The 16,154-nt window shown below is 45.3% G+C and overlaps 1 protein-coding gene across 1 annotated transcript in view; it reads right to left on the bottom strand.

The window, feature by feature from the left end:
• Window positions 1-6: 6 nt before the first annotated feature.
• Window positions 7-16,154, bottom strand: part of afdna (afadin, adherens junction formation factor a) — a 131,786-nt gene continuing 115,638 nt past the window's right edge. The window contains exons 25-33 of the mRNA XM_034075829.2: window positions 12,988-13,106; window positions 10,686-10,883; window positions 8,064-8,155; window positions 5,994-6,197; window positions 5,322-5,457; window positions 3,531-3,933; window positions 2,494-2,774; window positions 2,098-2,312; window positions 7-476 (exon numbers count right to left, since the gene is read on the bottom strand). Coding sequence (XP_033931720.1) covers window positions 105-476; window positions 2,098-2,312; window positions 2,494-2,774; window positions 3,531-3,933; window positions 5,322-5,457; window positions 5,994-6,197; window positions 8,064-8,155; window positions 10,686-10,883; window positions 12,988-13,106 — 2,020 coding nt within the window. The 3' untranslated portion in view covers window positions 7-104. The remainder of the gene's footprint in view (window positions 477-2,097; window positions 2,313-2,493; window positions 2,775-3,530; window positions 3,934-5,321; window positions 5,458-5,993; window positions 6,198-8,063; window positions 8,156-10,685; window positions 10,884-12,987; window positions 13,107-16,154) is intronic.

The raw sequence follows: 16,154 nt of genomic DNA, 5'->3' as shown, positions 1-16,154 counted from the left end.
CCTCCACCCTCTCCATGTTTCTATCTATCCTCTCCCCCCGTCTCACCCTGGCTCTCTTCTCTCCTCCACCCTCTCCATGTTTCTATCTATCCTCTCCCCCCGTCTCACCCTGGCTCTCTTCTCTCCTCCACCCTCTCCATGTTTCTATCTATCCTCTCCCCCCGTCTCACCCTGGCTCTCTTCTCGGCCTCCACCCTCTCCATGTTTCTATCTATCCTCTCCCCCCGTCTCACCCCGTCTCTCTTCTCGGCCTCCACCCTCTCCATGTTTCTATCTAGCCTCTCCCCCCGTCTCACCCTGGCTCTCTTCTCGGCCTCCAGCCTCTGCATGATCATCATGGTGTCCACGTCCTCGTCGTCCTCCTCCTCCTCGTCTTCGTCGCTGTGCTTGGACTCCTGCAGTCGTTTCTGGAACTGCCACTCCAGCATCAGCTTCCTGAGGCGGTCGCTCTCCTCCGCCGTTCGCTCCGGTTTCGACTAGAACAAAGAAATAATATTCTTAGACCTGGAGGGGGTTGCGTCGGCTTGGCACCTGACGACCTCCGCACGTTACCACTCACACATGAGAGAATATATCCCAACAACTGCTTGCTAATATTGATCAACACAACTTCAGCTTTAGCAGTTGAAGGAATTGATTTTAAATCCTGATTAAAACACTGATGATTTGAGCAGATTGGTTCCACGTAGAAAACAAACATTGCTAGTTTAAATGAACACGACCAGATCAGAGACAGGTGTCGGATGAGATAAAACAAGGGACGTGAAAGTGCCTGACGGGAAGGTAAGAGGGGAATGCGCTGCTTCACATTGAAATGCTGAGTTAGTCAGATTCCTACTGCACAAAGGACTACGGAGTCTCCGGTCAGTTTCATTTGCCACCATCCGTTATTTTTGCTACGGACGAACGGTTCGCTCCGGCGGCAAACCTGCCGATGGTACGACTCAGATCCAGCCGTTTCTGCACAACACACAAAAGTGTCTCTCTTCCTGTACTTCATTTACGTTATCATCGTCAAATCAATCTATTCTGCCCAGAGAGAATTATATAACAGGAACCTCTGATGCAATATTCAACTCACACATGTGACCTGCTCCATCGATCAGTCAGTCGCATTGACCCGAAGACACACTTTGAGTTGTACACACTGTTGGAAAGAGGAGATTCCTAGCTTTCTAATGATATCAGGATGGTTGTTGTGCTCAAAATATTAAGCGAAATATGTCACATTATATAACGACTGTCACCGAGTCATCGTTTTGAGAAAAAGGCCTTCAAAGTTTCCTCTTCTCTGGAATCCATCGATCTGATTGGTTGTTAGCAAATGATCAAAATACTACGGAGGGAAGATATTTTCGTTTGGAGGGGAAGCTCGCGAGTGTGTGTGTGTGTGTGTACGTGTGTGTGTTTGTGTAATTTTGTTTGTTTCCCGGGGAAAAGCCTCACGAGAAGCACCGGCTGTTGTTCTGCCTGCTGTGACGTCAAGTTACTCCGTTCTCTGCTTGTAATCATGCCGAAGCTTCAAAGCTGTATTTATCATCTGAATTTGTCGAAACAAGTTTCATATTCTGAAAGCCAAGACTTTGTTTATTTGAAACCAGATGAAAACAAACTGTAACGGACCCTGCCGTGTTATCTATGATTACTATACTCTTACATTCATAATGTCAGCGGAGGGAGGGGGGCGGCGCTGCGGAACAGCAGGTGCGAGTGAGAGGTGCCTTCGTCCCTTTACGAGCTTCAAACATGTATTTATCGTGTGATTTTGGAAATAAAATGGCATATTCTGAAAGTTTTGTTTAGAATATGCAAACAGCCGAACCCTGAAAAAATAGTTTATTTTGAAATGAGCCGTTGCGACTTCCGACTGATTTCGATAGAGCGGGTCACAAATCTATTAAGTCCTTCTTTAAAACTAAATCCAAAAGGAAGTTCATTTAATACAAAAGACTAACCCGTGAAATCTGAAAATCAATTGGTTGATTATCTTTATTTTCAGGTCGAAGCATCATAAAGTATGAAACAGCTTCACGAGAGATCTCCAGTACACGCTTTGAACGGAAGGTGAATTCTGAATGGATGTGAACGGCTGCCCACCTGCAGGTCCTGGATCTCTTTGTCCAGCAGGTCTACGATGTGGAGCTGCTGCTGCTTCTCGGCCTTCTCGCGGGCGTCTCTCTTCCAGGGGTCCGGAGAGAGGCTGTCGCTGGTGGAGAGCTCCTCCTTGCTGATGGTGATGTACTGCAGGTCTCTCCTCTCGATGGTGCGCGGCTGCTGCTGCGGCAACAGCTCCCGGATCACCGTGTCCATGCCTGCAGCAAGGTAGAAACAACGTTATTATATATACACGAATAAAAGCGGTCGAGAAGTCAGCTTCTTCGCTAGAAAAACATGGAGGATTTCAATGTTCCAAACACGAAATCAAGCGCAGTTTTATTTGGGATCAATAAAGCACTTCTTATCTTATGCTGTAAGAAAGAGAGATGGTTTTACCTGCAGGGTGGGAGGCGGGGGGGGGGGCGGCGGACCGCGGCAGGCTGGCCAGCGGTCTGGGCGGGGGGGGCTGAGGCTGGGGGGGGAGGTAGGGCATGGGGGGGGTCACTGAGGGGAGGGGCGGCTGCTGGTGGTGAGGTGGGGGCTGCTGGTGGTGAGGGGGGGGCTGCTGGTGGTGGGGGGGGGGCATGGAGCCTCCGTTGTTGTGCGGCTGGACGGGCATCACGGGGTTGGCCCGGATCTGACCCAGCTTCCTCTCCTGCTCCCTCCTCTTCCTCTCCCTGGAGACCAGCAGCGATATTGTTAGAAAGTATTATAGTTATTATACGTTTGTTTTTTTATCTCTTAGAATGTTTAACAAAGTGTACGGTGTCCTTAGGTGTCATGAAAGGCAGAATAGGTAAGTTTGAGAAACCGGCTCGAGATACACTTGTTATATTCCATGGAATGCTCTTAACATCCGGATAGCAATGAATATCTGAAGTGCTTTGACAAGAAATACATAAAAACATTTCATCAGTGGAAGCCGTGGCGCTGTAAAAAGCACGACCAATCATCTGAGCCGGCTAAAGTAACTGGATGGCCTACCTGCCTGTCAGCCTTCCATCTGGGCACACACTTACCTCGTGCCCTCATTGGTCATGTGTGCGTTCCTGTGTGTTGGGGGAGGGGCTCTGTGAGGAAGTCTGAAGGAAGTGGCAGATTTCTTCCGGTTGTGTATTTTCAAATTCTCGCGCACTCGAGCCGGTTTCTCCATTCTTACCTACCCCACCTTTAATGTTTGTTATTATTTATATTTTAGGTTTAAATTTGTGTCTGAGTGCTTTTGTAAGTGTCTACGGTTACATGTATGGGACATTAGTCATTCGGATAAATCTAATAGAACATGATGTAACAAAAAAATAAGAATAAGAAAAATAAAAGGCTCTAAAATGTTACGTAAACCAAAAAAAACAATACAAGTCTAAACAAAATAAAAACGATCTGGAACAAAAAGAAACTTTACAAATCAAACCAAACAACACAAAGGACCCCACCTCTCCTCCTCCAGCCGAGCCTTCTCCTTCTCGTACCAGCGCTGCTGCTCCTCTCGTTTCTTCCGGTCCGCGGCCTGCTGGGCGTTAGCGGGGGAGACGGCGGCGGGCGGGGGGGGCAGCGGGAGCTCCGGCTGGGGCTCGTAGGCGTCGTAGGGGTCGGGGTAAGGGGCCGGAGGAGGAGGGGGAGGAGGGGGGAGGTCGGAGCGGGAGGGGGTCCCTGCTGGGTGCTGGGGGGCAGCGTGGGGGGCGTTGGGGGTCTTCCATCGACCCGGACCCGTCTTCTGGTTCAGGGTCTTGTTGGAGGAGGAGGAGGAGGCGGAGAAGTTGAGGTGCTCCTGACTGGAGGTGGACGACTCCAACGAGGAGGAGACCTGAGGCTGAGGGGCCCAGTGCTCAGGACCCCCTGGAGAGGAACAGACACACATTAAAAAGACCGGCAAAGGTTTGTTCATCGGGGTCTGTTGCTCTGTTGAGACCCCAGCTTTATGGCCGCTTCTATCCACCATTCGGTCATTGAGTGTTTCCTTCAAAAACTTAACAGGGAACAGTTTTTTTCTGTAATATTAGAGATGAAAATCGACCCCACAAATGTCTAAGATTTAAATCCATATGCTCAAGAAAAAGACGAAGAGAGACAGAGGAACTTTGAGAGTGGCCTTTTGCCCTTCTTTGCAGAGAGAAGGCTTTTATGAGATCAGGACGAATATACATTCCCTGATGTCTTTATGCAAAGCAACGTGTCAAGGTAAATAAGCTTCCAACTCCCAAACCATTGGAAGTGCTACAGTATTGGCTTTAATTAAGTTAGTGCTACGAACAGAAGTGAGGAGTTTTATTGTATTGCTGCTGTTGGAGAAGAAGAAGGGCTCTCAATCTAAAGTAGTGAAAGTGACTTAAAACAATATTTTTAAAAGATAAGCCAATCTACAGGATTTCTCATTTTACAGATTAAGGGGCAAATGTCACCTCTCCTGGTTTTGTCATTCTGGATAAAATATTGCGGCGAAGTCCCTCCCTTTCCGGGGACCTCCATGGGACCTTATTTCTGAAAAAGTCTGTATTGAAGTCAATGGGGAGAGAAAGAGTATCTCTCGATCCCGTTTGAATTGAGCCACCAATTACACACATGATGTTTGTCAATTTAAAAGATCATTTTGCAAGTCAAACAAATTAAAATGTGTCGTAAAACTGTGAAGTAACACTTTCTTTGTGTGAAACCGCTCAATGAACTACATCTCCCATCTCGCACCACACACCCAGACGGCCGTCACGTTGGAACATTTCACTTCTTTCTTTCAGAACGAGGCGGAAAGTATTACAAGAGGTGGAAATCACTGCAAGTCTGGGCGCGTTGAGAGCTGTGCGTACACACAAGGGGAGTTAGTCGGTCCCTGAGAGCCAGCATGCGGGACCGGGACTCTGGGATTTGTAGTCTTTATAGTTGCGTATTTTTCATAGTCTTATATTTCAACAGTTTTACGACAAACTGACTTTTTTGACATGGAAATTATTTTTTTTAATTGACAAACATCATGTGTGTAATGCGTGGCACAATTCAAACGGGATCGAAAGATAATCTTTCTCTCACCATTGACTTCAATACATACTTTTTCAGAAATAAGGTCCCATCGGAAGTAGATGGGCGGGACTTCGCCTCTCCTCCATAATCATAAGCCACAATATCAAATGTGATTACATTTGGATGATTAAACCCACTAAGCTGTTACATAATCTGGCGTTTGGAAGACTGTTTTTCCAGCCCGTCTTTCCTGAGGTTTCCTGCCTTCCTACCTCCTGGGGGACCTCTCTGGTAGTCCAGCTGGTAGTCCAGGTCTCTGGGCTGGTAGTCCTGCTGGTAGAGAGGCTGCATGTCAGGCCTCATGCCTCCCGGTGGGGGGTACAAATCCTCCTGGGAGTGGTTGATCCGCTGGGAAGAGAAGAGGACATCGAGTAAGAGGCAAGAGAAGCTGGAACGTCAATGAAGTAAAGAACAGGGAAAGATTGAGAAGTAAAAAAGACGAAGTAAGATGGTAGTCACATAAATGAGAAGGGAGCATTAAAAGAGGAAGGAAGAAGACGGTGCAAAGACATCCGTAGTTCAGTATCCAAGACTATCTTTAAGCGTACTTACATTTTAAATTAAAAAACAAAACTACTGACTTTTCAAGCAAATTAAGAAAACCAGTTGAAATGTAAAGTTGTATATGCTTATGTATACAAAGGCATTATAAGCGCCGTTGTAGGTCGAATAACATAATTAAAAAATAAATAAAAATACATTTAAATAAGGTATTAGAATCCTAGATTTAAGGTATAAGAATCTGAATGTGGTTCCTTCAACAAATAAAACATTTTCTGTACATTTTAGGTTAATTTTTAAAAAGTCACATTAGAATTACCACTCAAACATTTCCTATTTTATTTGTAGGCATTCTCTGACAGTAAAGCTGGTGCTGCTCTTACCTGCATGCTGTTGTTGTTGTTGTGGATGTTTTCCACCACAGGGAGGCGCTCTCTGTCCTCCACGCCCTGCCAGTGCTGAGGGGGTCCCGGCCCCGGACCCACCACCCGGTCCTGGCTCTTGGAGGCCGGGATGGTGAAGTACTCTCTGGGGTAGGTCTGGGTGGGGATGGGGTACTCCTCTGGGTGGGGGGGGGAGGGCTCGTCCTGATGGAGCAAACGTAATAATAATAATTAGTGTGAGAGATAGAAATATTTGGGACACCTTTCCAATACTTAACAGGCAGAGTGGTGAAGCAATGACTCCCAAATACTGGACATTAGTGAGCGCTTCCTGTTCACTCCTCCGAAAGTCTACTTTTTATTCATGTGTTTTTGGATGTAATAATTAAATAAGGTGTATGGTGAACACAAGCCAACAAGATATGTGATTTATCTTCAAATCTACGACATCAAAGACAGTAAATATCCCCAATTCAAACAGAGGTTTCTAAAAAAAATTCTAAATGAGACGGCCAACATTAGCCGCCTTTAGCTTAGCGGTGGTGACGTGAAGTCATGTGACCGTGCTGTAGTTCCTTTATAGCCCAACATTAGCCGCCTTTAGCTTAGCGGTGGTGACGTGAAGTCATGTGACCGTGCTGTAGTTCCTTTATAGCCCAACATTAGCCGCCTTTAGCTTAGCGGTGGTGACGTGAAGTCATGTGACCGTGCCGTAGTTCCTTTAGAGCCCTACATTAGCCTCCTTTAGCTTAGTGGTGGTGACGTGAAGTCATGTGACCGTGCTGTAGTTCCTTTATAGCCCAACGTTAGCCTCCTTTAGCTTAGCGGTGGTGACGTGAAGTCATGTGACCGTGCCGTAGTTCCTTTAGAGCCCAACATTAGCCGCCTTTAGCTTAGCGGTGGTGACGTGAAGTCATGTGACCGTGCTGTAGTTCCTTTATAGCCCAACGTTAGCCTCCTTTAGCTTAGCGGTGGTGACGTGAAGTCATGTGACCATGCAACGTTATGGTGCGTTCACACCAGCCTTGTATAGTCCGGTTGAATCGAACCCTGGTGCGTTTAGCCGCTCGGTGCGGTTCGTTTGGGTCGGTGTGAAAGCAGACCTCTGAAGTGAACTAAACAACCGGACTCTGGTCCGCTAAAAGAGGTGGTCTCGGAACGCTTGCTTGCGAACTCTGGAGCGGTTAATCTCTGGTGTGAACGCAGTCCGCACCAAAACATAGGAGACGTAGTATTTACGTGTCACAAGAACGCAGATGTAAAAAAAATCTTTAGCGAAAGAGTCTTTCAAGACATCCGCGGTTGTTTAGTTAAAGAGTCAAGCAGGATGAAGTGTTGAACAGTGTCGTGTAAAGTAAAAATGCTCCGTCAACTACATAACATTAAGAACACCTGTCGTCGGTGAGACGCCCCTCCTGACTGCAGAACGTCTCATTATATGTATTATAATGTTTTTTAACAGACGTTGTCTGATTATATAATCATATGCGCGGACCGCTATAGTCTGTTAATCTCCAGATTAACAGCAGCATGAGAATAGTCTGCCGAAAGTGCCGATGCTCCATGGCGGATGCTCCGGGAGAAATTGCCGAGATTTGCGTTTTTACCCCCTTAATGTCTGACCAATGGGTGAACAGCATTTCCGAGCACATGACTTGTGTTTAAAGCTTATAGTCCGTTTGAGTTTTGCCCGTGTGAACGCAAACCGAAGCTTCTGAGAAATGAAACAATGTAACAAACTGTGGTCTGGTGCTCACCTGAGAGCGGACTATTAGGTGTGAACGCACCCGTACAGTTTTATTTCTCGACATGCATTCGCACTTCATAAAGTGGTGTTAATAAGTGGAGATTGTCTTGCTGTCATCCAAAACGTATCATAAATGTGCGTTGGCCACGGATCTTATTTTCTGCAATATTCAAAAACCTCATTGTCTCTAGTCGAGGGAGATACAAAAAGACATCATCACTGCACGTCTCAGCTCTAGATTTCTGTGTGTCCTCGAATCACATTCCGTCTGGTGGCACATTCCACATACAGACGCCATTGACTTCCGTCATAAAGTGACTCACGTCGGCACACAGGTTCCCGGTGGAGACGGAGGTGATTTTGGTGCCGGGTCCTCCGGGGTAAACCGCTTTGCTCGCAGGACTCTGGCTCTGATCTGAGGAGGGGGGCGGATAAAGAACGCCTTATTAAAATCAGGTAAAAACATTCAAAACAAGTCTAAGCAGAAATACTTGAAATAACGTTGCTTTCACGCACCAATGCAGACTTCATTAAAAAGTCACATGTAATTAATAATAGACAAATGTTTAAATACAGTACTTGACTGTTTTCGATGCTCTGAATTGGCTGCATCTATGACAAAAAACGCCTCTGATATCAAAATCTTACAAAGAATAGTTATTTTAAATTCATTCACTAACAGTGCAATTACCCAAAGACGTATAGGTGCAAAGGAGTCGTTAACTATTCAAAAAATACCCAAAGTATTTACTGAGTGGTTTCCGAGGCTGTTTACTTAAGACTTTTGCAGGCAGTGTTATGCCACTGTTTCCAGATCAGGGTGGAGTACTCAAAGAACAACACCAGTATTTCCACTGCTGCCCATGCCAAGCCGACACCCACCAGCCTTTTTACATCTGTATTTTACCACAGATACTTTCCATTTTGTTTTATTCCATCAAGTCATTTTGATGATTTTCTGCTTAATTTACAGCTTTAATAATGCTATGAGTATGTGCTCACATGCCATCCGTTTTATGAATTAAGAAGTCCAACTTTTCTTAAATACTCATTTTACATTTCAATGTGTGAACAATAGACCCAATTAAAGGAACATGTGTAAACTGGTGTCAGTTGGCTCAACCAAAAAACATGCGTCTTGAATACAGACACACACTGTATCCACCGGACTTCATGTAGTTTTAGTTTCTTATTGTACTGTTTTTCATCAGTATATTATAGCTCTCAGATATACACAGAGCCTGTCTCTGATTGGCTGAAACACCAAACTGATCATTGCAGCATTACCCATAATCCCCTCTGTTTCAGCCCTGTTTCCAAAGTGCTGATTCTCTGTCTGTTACTTCAGATGAAAATAAGGAGCCCCTCCCCACGCCCCTCTGAGAGACATTTGGTTACAAAGAACACAATGGAGCTCTAGAGGAGATTCAGGTGATAAGGGGGGGGGGGGGGGGTTACCTTGGTTGCTGATTGGCTAATGGTTACCAAGCCAACACATCGTTATGACATCATAAAGTGGCCAAAATCTGATCAGCTCATTTTCAGACAGGTTTTTATAGAAATGGATCAAAAAGAGAGAGAATCTTTGTTCCTGAAACTTTCAGAGTCTCTTTCCACAGAGGGGACACATGTTGATGTAGAAGAGACATGGAGAAGAGGGGACACATGTTGATGTAGAGGAGACATGGAGAAGAGGGGACACATGTTGATGTAGAGGAGACATGTAGAAGAGGGGACACATGTTGATGTAGAAGAGACATGGAGAAGAGGGGACACATGTTGATGTAGAGGAGACATGGAGAAGAGGGGACACATGTTGATGTAGAAGAGACATGAAGAAGAGGGGACGCATGTTGATGTAGAAGAGACATGGAGAAGAGGGGACACATGTTGATGTAGAAGAGACATGAAGAAGAGGGGACACATGTTGATGTAGAGGAGACATGGAGAAGAGGGGACACATGTTGATGTAGAAGAGACATGAAGAAGAGGGGACACATGTTGATGTAGAAGAGACATGGAGAAGAGGGGACACATGTTGATGTGGAAGAGACATGAAGAAGAGGGGACACATGTTGATGTAGAAGAGACATGAAGAAGAGGGGACACATGTTGATGTGGAAGAGACATGGAGAAGAGGGGACACATGTTGATGTGGAAGAGACATGGAGAAGAGGGGACACATGTTGATGTAGAAGAGACATGAAGAAGAGGGGACACATGTTGATGTAGAAGAGACATGGAGAAGAGGGGACACATGTTGATGTGGAAGAGACATGAAGAAGAGGGGACACATGTTGATGTAGAAGAGACATGGAGAAGAGGGGACACATGTTGATGTGGAAGAGACATGAAGAAGAGGGGACACATGTTGATGTGGAAGAGACATGAGGAAGAGGGGACACATGTTGATGTAGAAGAGACATGAAGAAGAGGGGACACATGTTGATGTAGAAGAGACATGGAGAAGAGGGGGACACATGTTGATGTGGAAGAGACATGAAGAAGAGGGGACACATGTTGATGTGGAAGAGACATGAAGAAGAGGGGACACATGTTGATGTAGAAGAGACATGAAGAAGAGGGGACACATGTTGATGTGGAAGAGACATGAAGAAGAGGGGACACATGTTGATGTAGAGGAGACATGAAGAAGAGGGGACACATGTTGATGTAGGAGAGACATGAAGAAGAGGGGACACATGTTGATGTAGAAGAGACATGAAGAAGAGGGGACACATGTTGATGTAGGAGAGACATGAAGAAGAGGGGACACATGTTGATGTAGAAGAGACATGAAGAAGAGGGGACACATGTTGATGTAGAAGAGACACGAAGAAGAGGGGACACATGTTGATGTAGAAGAGACATGGAGAAGAGGGGACACATGTTGATGTAGAAGAGACACGAAGAAGAGGGGACACATGTTGATGTAGAGGTCTTACTGGCGACGTTGGGGCTGGACCGGTGGTCGGCTCGATTCTTGAGCAGCCGGTCTTCGTTGGTCTTCTTTGGTTCGGGGTACGAGTCCCAGCCGGCCTGCGGACTCTCCGGAGAGCCGTTCTGCACCGAGTTGTTGTAAAGCTCGAAGCCCTCGCTCTTTGGTCGCAGCTTTCCGTTCTTATCGCGCCCTCGGTCTGCAGCTGGAGGGGCGGAGCGGAGAGAATGGATGCTTGCATTTTGAATTGGTTGTTGCCGTAATAACAAGTATCCCTTTCATCATTTTATTAATGCAGATTTTCTTTTACTTCTCAAAAGTCCAGGTCTATATCAGTATGTAGTGGCTCTACTTTAAAGAGTCCTCTCCTGCTGATGTTCAGGTGTATATCAGTATGTAGTGTCTCTACTTTAAAGAGTCCTCTCCTGCTGATGTTCAGGTGTATATCAGTATGTAGTGTCTCTACTTTAAAGAGTCCTCTCCTGCTGATGTTCAGGTGTATATCAGTATGTAGGGTCTCTACTTTAAAGAGTCCTCTCCTGCTGATGTTCAGGTGTATATCAGTGTGTAGTGTCTCTACTTTAAAGAGTCCTCTCCTGCTGATGTTCAGGTGTATATCAGTATGTAGTGTCTCTACTTTAAAGAGTCCTCTCCTGCTGATGTTCAGGTGTATATCAGTATGTAGTGTCTCTACTTTAAAGAGTCCTCTCCTGCTGATATTCAGGTGTATATCAGTATGTAGTGTCTCTACTTTAAAGAGTCCTCTCCTGCTGATGTTCAGGTGTATATCAGTATGTAGTGTCTCTACTTTAAAGAGTCCTCTCCTGCTGATGTTCAGGTGTATATCAGTATGTAGTGTCTCTACTTTAAAGAGTCCTCTCCTGCTGATGTTTCAGGTGTATATCAGTATGTAGTGCCTCTACTTTAAAGAGTCCTCTCCTGCTGATGTTCAGGTGTATATCAGTATGTAGTGCCTCTACTTTAAAGAGTCCTCTCCTGCTGATGTTCAGGTGTATATCAGTATGTAGTGTCTCTACTTTAAAGAGTCCTCTCCTGCTGATGTTCAGGTGTATATCAGTATGTAGTTTCTCTACTTTAAAGAGTCCTCTCCTGCTGATGTTCAGGTGTATATCAGTATGTAGTGTCTCTACTTTAAAGAGTCCTCTCCTGCTGATGTTCAGGTGTATATCAGTATTTAGTGTCTCTACTTTAAAGAGTCCTCTCCTGCTGATGTTCAGGTGTATATCAGTACGTAGTGTCTCATACTGCCTGTGCTGCAGCACCTCTTTCCTTTCTGGAGGGATGTTAGCCTTTGCAGACCGTTGACTTGCACTAAAACCTAAATAACACTACAGGAAACAGAAATCCCAGAAAGCCTAACAGGGCCCCTTTTTAAAGTGCAACGACTTCCCTCCTGAGTCTCTCCGTCTGCTCCCTGAGTCTGTGAGAATCTACACTTTGACTTGTCCAGTTTCCAAACACTAAGGAGTCCTTCACATGTCACCGTCTGACTGGAAAACAGGCTGTGGTCGAGGGAGAAACACCCGCTGGCGTCGTCCTGCACCCCAGAAGACTTCCGTAATGAATCTGGGGTTACATTCCAGCGGACAAAGACCAGCACAGAGCCAGACAACATGTGGGTGTGTGTGTGTGTGTGGACACGCTTACACACACACACACACACACATATCTGGCTGTAGCCACAAACACTCATTATGTCCGTCAGTCTGCAGGACTCATACGGGGCTGCAGAGAAGACAACAAGGACTCAGTGTCTGGACCAGTCTGCTTCTCCTCTTCCACACCAGAAGCTGTTATTAACTAATGGTGGAACGGACAATAGTCCATTCATCACATGTTACACGACATTACGCTTTTCTGGCTTTTCATTCAACACTTTTTCTAATCGTCAGGATGTTTAAGACGTGACAGACAGCTGGAATGCAAATTGTATTTCGCTCTTGATTAATGAACATCACGTTTTGATGGTCCACAAAACGTTTTATTCGAAATATTATTTTTTTTCAAAAGCCTGTTTTCTCACTCGAGAGACTAGAAGAACAGAATAGACTTTTTTAATTGAAAGATTACAAAAAAATGAATTGTTTGATTATAAAAATCGTTGCAAAGAATTTTTTTATCAATAGAATATTATTCTGCAAAGTTTTTAGACGACATCATTAAGCGACGAAAGTAAAAGGTTCCTCAATATCATGAGAAACAAGAACGCTATTCTATCAAATAAACTGTACAATTGCAAAAATAAACAATAGATGCAAAGGAAACAGTTTGAACGTGTGTGCTCTCACCTCGGGGCAGCAAGGGGCTCGGCTGGTTCAGGAGCGTTGCCAGACCGTGGTAGATCGCTCCCTGCTTCGCCACCTCCAGAGTCACCACTGCACCCGTCCTCGTCATTAACTCCGCAGCCCTACACACGGGCGCACACGCACAGAGAGAGAAAGAGAGAGAGAGAGAGAGAGAGAGAGAGAGAGAGAGAGAGAGGGAAAGCGCAAGAGAGAGAAAAGAGCAAAACTATTAGCATCACAATGTTCAAATGTTTAAATTCAAAGAAGCTTTATTGGCAAGACCATATCAAACACACAGTATGACAATGCAAGAAATTAAGTTTGACACAACGGATGGATATCATAAATCTAAACTATGAAAATGCAAATACTATCAATGTAATAAAATATGGGTGTGTGTAGGGATGGGTATCGTTAAGGTTTTAACGGTACTACTACTTTTATCGATGCCGCTTATCGGCCCGGTCTTTAACGGTACTTTTATCGGTTCTTTTGGAGACAAAAATAAGGTAAACTAACTAAACAAATTGTGAACAAAACTAACATTGCTTTTTATTTTAATTAAATACATAATATATTTCACATCAAAAGAAACAACAATGTTTAAACACATCGTATTAAATAATGTGATGACAGAACTGTGAACAGAATAGCTGAAACTTTAATGTTTGTATAATGTTGTTAGCTCCGTGTGTTGCTGCTAGCATACAGAACGCCTGACGTGGAAGCGTTCCTCGTGGACGGGGCTACAGAGCTGCTAGAAAGACAGTGGAACCCGGTGCATTCCTCCGTCTGGATGTGGAGCACTTTTGATAAATGTTTAGACTAATTGCTCGTGTTACCGCCCACATGCTGAACTCTTATTGCACTTTAGGCAACGAGCGTTGTCCACATCGAGACGGGTAAAGTTTAACCATCTCGGAGCGCGTCTCTCGTGTGTGTGTGTTGCTGCATGTAGCAGCCGTGTGTGTGTAAACTGCCCCGCCCCCTCAGACGGGGAGAGAGATCTCGTCTGGATTGGAAAGATCGAAAATACTAAAAATAATCATGGACGCATTTTGCAGTCATTTTGCGTATTAGAGACGGAGTTGGCGAAACTAAAACTGCAATATAATGTTTGTGCAGCAATAATACATACGACAGATGTGTTTTACATGCCTCTAGTACCGATAAAAAGACCGATAACGTCGGAGCTTAACGGTACCACGGTCTTTAATAATTCAGCCCCGGGGCCTGTTTGATACCGGGGCTCGGAACCCATCCCGAGGGGGGTGTGTGTGTGTGTGTGTGTGTGTGTGTGCGTGCGTGCGTGTGTGTCAGAAAGTGCACCTCGATTCTTTAAGTACCGATAGTAAGAGTTCTCATGCTATATGGCCCATTTTATAATAACGTATGGGCTATGACTGAATTATAATTATTGATGCATTAATTGTTTATTCTTGCAGCCGGTTATGGAGGAGATAACTTTAACCAGTGTGTCTTTTATGTAGCTAGTAAACCTGTGTAAAGTATAGTATAGGCCTTCTTAACAGTACGATGATAGAAAGTATTATATCGATTCTTTCAGTGGACTATTACACATCAGTCTGGAAGATAATGAACGTATTGGCCTGTTGAAAGGAATATATGAACTCATGACTCAATTGGGAACAATCGTGCAGACGCATATCAACACACAGAAAGTCTCCGTGTTGTTTTCTGTTTTTGCCACATGTGCGTAGAGCTTTCAGCTGATCCTCTGAACAGCTGAGCGGCAGATCACACGGGGGAAAGAGCCATGTGGGTTTGATTTGATGGATTTCAGGGAAGCAACATTAACAGCCTGATGCCGAGCAGAGAACACGCTCTGGTCCCATGTGTGGAAGTGTCTCAGGACTGAACATCAACCAGACATTAAGGCTGCCAATAATGCTAAATCCTGACATGCAAGGAGCCACCTGCAGGAGGGAGGACAAGTACAGACTTCACAGGATGATCGGAAGTCCTGCAACCTGCATGCTTGGTAGCAGGCAAATGGTTTGTGAATCCAGTTTGACTTCTCCTCAATAAGCAGTCTGTCCGCAGAGGAAGGGAGGAATCACTGGAGTATCGAGAGGGACTTCTCGGCTGTTTCCAGAACACACCCTTTTTCTGCTTGGGTTTTCAACATGTTTGGAAAGCTGTCTTTTTTTCACGAGGACAAATAAGACTTCTCTGTGGTCTCTGTCCAAGATCTGACGTTAACATGATATTAAAGTTTTCCAAATGTTTTCCATTCCTAAAATAGAATTCAAACAGAGTTTCGTCATCGGCGAGACCTCAAATACGTCAGGACTCTGCGGGCAGGTGGTTGAGGATATAAACACAGAATACTACGTGTCCCCACTTCTCCTTTTACGTGGTTTTGGAGGATTGTCAATATACGTATATCTTTACCGTTGATGTGTTTATATTCAGGGATGCACATCACCTCACGCCTAGACTACTGCAGCTCCCTCCTGGCTGGTCTACCTGCATGTGCCATCCGACCTCTCTCATCCAGAATGCAGCGGCTCGTCTTCAACCTTCCTACATGTTCCCACACCACGCCGCTCCTCCGCTCCCTTCACTGGCTTCCGGTAACTGCTAGAATCCACTTCAAGACTCTGGTACTTGCGTACCATGCTGCGAATGGATCTGGCCCATCCAGGACATGGTTAAACCGTACACCCCAGCACGTGCACTCCGCTCTGCATCAACCAAACGGCTCGCTGCACCCTCGCTGCGAGGGGGACCCAAGTTCCCATCAGCAGAAACACGTGGGTTTGCTATCCTGGCTCCAAGATGGTGGAATGAGCTCCCCATTGACATCAGGACGGCAGAAAGCTCACACACCTTCCGGACTGAAAACTCATCTCTTTCGACTCCACCTCGAGCGATAGAACTACTAACAAAGCACTTATATACTAATAAAGGACTGGCTTACCTAAAGCCAGTTGAGCAGCACTTGAAATGTTTGGCTCTGAAGCCTGATGTACTTTTATCTGTTTTCTTCAAGGTTGTGTCTTCCTGGTTGAACGCACTTACTGTAAGTGGCTTTGGATAAAAGCGTCAGCTAAATGCAATGTAATGTAATAACCGGTACGCATGTGCGGGCAAACATCTGAAATGCGTTCCGGCACTTGTCTCACTAAGCGCATTTCCAGAAGGCG

Source organism: Pseudochaenichthys georgianus, chromosome 24 (genome assembly GCF_902827115.2).
Source record: "Pseudochaenichthys georgianus chromosome 24, fPseGeo1.2, whole genome shotgun sequence".
Classification (NCBI taxonomy): domain Eukaryota; kingdom Metazoa; phylum Chordata; class Actinopteri; order Perciformes; family Channichthyidae; genus Pseudochaenichthys; species Pseudochaenichthys georgianus.
This window is presented reverse-complemented; position numbering and strand designations above follow the sequence as displayed.